At 45.0% G+C, this 4,332-nt stretch overlaps 1 protein-coding gene across 1 annotated transcript; it reads left to right on the top strand.

Moving 5' to 3' along the window:
* Positions 1-1,666: 1,666 nt before the first annotated feature.
* Positions 1,667-2,853, top strand: LOC103586756 (C-C motif chemokine 3-like). The gene is made up of 3 exons (XM_008568076.1): positions 1,667-1,726; positions 2,231-2,361; positions 2,763-2,853. Exons 1-3 carry the CDS (start codon positions 1,667-1,669, stop codon positions 2,851-2,853), a joined length of 282 nt encoding a protein of 93 aa, XP_008566298.1.
* Positions 2,854-4,332: the final 1,479 nt, after the last annotated feature.

Genomic DNA, 4,332 nt, shown 5'->3' with positions numbered 1-4,332 from the left:
AATGCACTGGGTTGATGGTTGAGCAAATTCAGTAGCTCTTAAAAATACTGGAGTGATTTGGAAAAGTCTAACAGTGTTAAATATAAATAAGAAAAATACAAAATTGCATCTACATCTTGACTACATTAATGCCTCACCCTGACACATAGTAAAAAGAAGGAAGAAAAGACAGTAAGCAAACAGAGCTATCATGAACCTAGAAAAAACTTCACTTGAAGGAAATAAACCAATATGTTAACAGTGGTTAGGTATGGGTGATAGAATTTTTCCTACGTTCATGGAAAAATATTTTACTCAGATTATGCTTCAGAATTTACATATCCCTTAGCAGGATGGTAAGAATATTTAGGAAAACTCCCACATCCTTATCTGCATCTGTCCTGCTGCCTACTCATCTTCCAGATGCTAAATCACTTTATTCTTTTCTGTATTTTATATATTTTAAAAATTAATTTTTTTCTACTATAGTGCACATTATATACCATGTGAAAAACAATTTGGATTAAAAACTCTAGTAGCACTGATCTTCCTCTGCTCCTATGGGACCCCCTCCTATGCCTGCAAATGAGACTTAGTGAAGATGTGATTGCTGAGCAGCAGCAGCCATCTTGTGACCATGAGGTGACAAGCCCAAAGAAGAAAAGCCATCAAAATGATGGAGGAAGAGGAGATGTTTTAAGAAGCCTGAGTCCTTGATGACATCACTGACCTGCTGGACAAACCCTGGGAATATCCATCTTGACTTTACAATAAGGAAACAGGAAATGCTTTAGGATTTTTGAGGAACAAGGACTTCCTTTCTAAATTTCTTTACTTTCTCAGTTTTTAAGGGCTAATTATTATTACAAGAGATGAGTATACCATAATTCATTTAATTGTAGACCATCTTTTAATTGCTACAAATAAGCTGTGACAAACGTCATTGCACATACAACTTTCTTATCTTTGTGTTTATATCCATAGGATAGATCCCTCCTGGAGTGCTTTGCTGATCAAGGGATAATGACACATTAAGGCTCATCATTCCTATTAACTTCCAGTTAACCCGGCGAACCCAGGGACTGGCCTATTGCAGAAGTTCAATGAATGTCTGGTGGGTAGGCCAGTGTCTGAAAGGCCAACCTTGGCCTTGCCCCTCCAGTAGCTGAGGCTTCCCCAATTCTGCTGTCTCCATCAAGGGTGCGGTCTTGGCTTGGGCTGTGCTTCTCAAGACTCCATGGTGTTCTTATCTGTGGCACATCTATGCCGTTGGAATGACTGGGAAGGATATTAGAAGTTTCAGCTCTGCAGAAGAAATGCTTTATCGACAGATCTGCCCTTGTGAGAAGGAAACAGCTAATCTGGGCTCAGGATGACACCAGCATCTCACCTCCTCTCGCTGTGGAAACCATTTCCCCATCAAGTAAGCAGCTGAACCATTCTTGCAAATAGCCTGAGCACTTGTGGTGAACCAGAGCTCTACTCGTTTATGCAATGTACAGCATTACACCAACACCATGATGAAAAATTTCCCCCTCAGTCTCCTCAAGTTCCCGTCTTCTAATGCCCTGAGGTTGCCTATTAAAAAAAAGAGATAGCTCAGATGCCAGCAGGAGGCGGCCGCTGCAAGCCCTCAAGTCCCTTCTCCTGGGCCACCACTACAGCTCCCACTCTGCGGCCCAGCATCATGCAGTTCCCGGTGACTGCCCTCGCTGTCCTGCTCTTCACCGAGGTCCTCTGCCCCCAGGCCCTCCAAGTAGAGAACTTCAGAGATACTTCAGAGATGATTTCCTGAGGAGACTCTTCCTTCCTAAGGAGTTTTAGCAATTCTGTTCTCCTCTGGGTGACGGAGGAGGAGTGAGCTCCAATCTATGGATGAGAAAATGAAGTTCCAACTGGAATTTTGACAAGAGGTAGAATCTGGGTCCAGTTGGCTTTCCGCGTGTGGCCTTGGGTCTCCTGATGGATTCCAGACAGAACTCCCCAAGGAGAGATAGAATAAGAAGTAGCTTGTTCAGAAAGCTAATTTCCCTATAGAGAGACATAGAGACCTAAAACCAAGACAGAGAAAGAAACACTGAAAGATGCAGAAATAAAAATGTTAAGGAAAAGAAGAAACACCAGCTTCCTTTGTCCCCATGTCCCCACCCTCAGCAGCACCATCTCCTTCTAGCTCTTCCTGACTCTTGAGGGAAGGGGTCAGGAGCAGCTGGCTCAGCTTTTCTTCTGAACAATGACTTGGGACCTTTCTGTCCTGTCTCTCACAGTTGGTGCCGACACCCCTACTGCCTGCTGCTGCTTCTATATCTCCCGGCAGATTCCACGCAAGTTTGTGGACGACTATTATGACACCGGTAGTCCGTGCTCCAAGCCAGGTGTCATGTAAGGGCCAGTCCTTCTGCCCAGCCCCCGGGAGGGAGGCTGGCAGGTCTGGGGCAGGCCCCCTCTGAGTGCTCAGCTGTCTAGGACCTGTCAGGGAGCAGGACTCCAGGAGAGGCCCCTGCAGTGTTTTCTGACCTGGTCTGAGGCCTGCAGAGAGTCCTAAAGGCCCAGCTGCAGGCAGTGGGAAGACAGTGGAGGACTGATAGCAGCAGGGAGGTTGGCTTTCTGAGGGACTCCCCGATATGAGACATTTGGGGGAGGTCTGTGGACCCCAAAGTTAAAGGGAAATTTTGTGAGCATGTGAACGGGCCCTGAGATGTCTGGGGCAGAGAAGGCTGGAGGGGCCACAGGACTCCCCTGCTGGATTCCCCGGTGTTTAATCCTTCCATCCCTCTCCACAGCTTCCAAACCAAGAGAGGCCAGCAGGTCTGTGCTGACCCCAGTGAGGCCTGGGTCCAGGAATATGTCACCGACCTGGAGCTGAACTCCTGAGTGGCCTGGAAGCTGCAAGGACGTGCTACATCTATGGGCCGACTGGGGAGCAGGTGCCTGAGCCAGAGCAATGATTCTGTGACCCTGGAGGCCACCTCTTCTATGTGTCCCAGAGCCATGCCCAGTCTGGGGTTCTCCTTAACTTCAATTATAGTTTATGTCTCGTATTTAATTTTTGTAACGTATTTCGACTGGGGAGCAGGTGCCTGAGCCAGAGCAATGATTCTGTGACCCTGGAGGCCACCTCTTCTATGTGTCCCAGAGCCATGCCCAGCCTGGGGTTCTCCTTAACTTCAATTATAGTTTATGTCTCGTATTTAATTTTTGTAACGTATTTCCATTGTTGCCTTGTGTTATGTAATAAACGTTTTCTCAGCCATCTCATGACATCCTCTCCACCATCCTGCCCCTTTCCCTTTATCTCTTCTCCCATTCCATCTGTGGATCAACGTGCGTGATCAGCTCTCTCTTGGCAGACCTTGTACCATATACATCAAGTGACAAATGCTTATTGGATGGTTTTACCCAGCACTGCATTTTAAAATATTGAAGGCACTTGTGTAAGAGCTAAACCAGAATTTTCTTTGTGATGACTCTATTGATTTAGTTTTTTCAATTAATTAGAATCACAGATTGAGAGGAATACTGGGGGAAGAGTAGGGAAATATTAAAAGGGGCAGAAACCACAAGAAAGGGACAGGGTACTACTACATCATACCAGACGTTTCCCTGGAGATACTTTCTTGGAAGTTAAAACTGACATCATTGTTTTATAAGCCAGATCATAATTGATATAGTCTAGGAACATTTCTATTTAAATTAATACTGAGAGGCATACTGTGGTGCACACTTATGCACATAGGTTCCTTTGCATAAAAGGAAGCTTTCCTCAGAATGCTGGCTAACATTTGGTGAGGGCTTGTGAAGCGCTGGGTTGTGTGCTAAGTGCTTACATTAGTGGCAGTCTAGCAAGGATTCTCTGCCTGGCAGTTGGCTGAGAGCCTTGGTCAGATTCTCTGTTCTCCCCTCTGCCTTCAGGAAGAATGTTTTTCACAGCCATCTCGGAGGCAACACTTGGGGGCTAGGGTGGCCGGAGTTAGCAAGTAAAAATAAAGAGTGCTGAATTTTTAAATATAAGTATGCCCCATGTGATATTTGGGATATTGTTATACAAGAAATTATTTATTGTTTATCTGAAACTTGAATTCAACTGGGCACCCTGTATCGTACCTGGCAACCCTCCTGGGAGTGAATACCTCTTTAGAGGTGTCTAATTCCTGTTGGAGACAAGTGCCTAAGGATTAGCTTAAGTGCAGAGTGGTACTTCTCAACCTTGAGTTCACATTGGAATCACTTGGGGGAGATTTTAAAAATTCCAGTGCCATGGCTTCACCTCCAAAGTTACAAATTTAATTGGACTTAGGTGTGGCCTGGCATCAGTAATTCTTTTTTTTTTTTTTTTTTTTTTTTTTTTTTTTT

The sequence above is a fragment of the Galeopterus variegatus genome, unplaced genomic scaffold, assembly GCF_000696425.1.
Source record: "Galeopterus variegatus unplaced genomic scaffold, G_variegatus-3.0.2 Scaffold372, whole genome shotgun sequence".
NCBI classification, from domain to species: Eukaryota; Metazoa; Chordata; class Mammalia; order Dermoptera; family Cynocephalidae; genus Galeopterus; species Galeopterus variegatus.
This window is presented reverse-complemented; position numbering and strand designations above follow the sequence as displayed.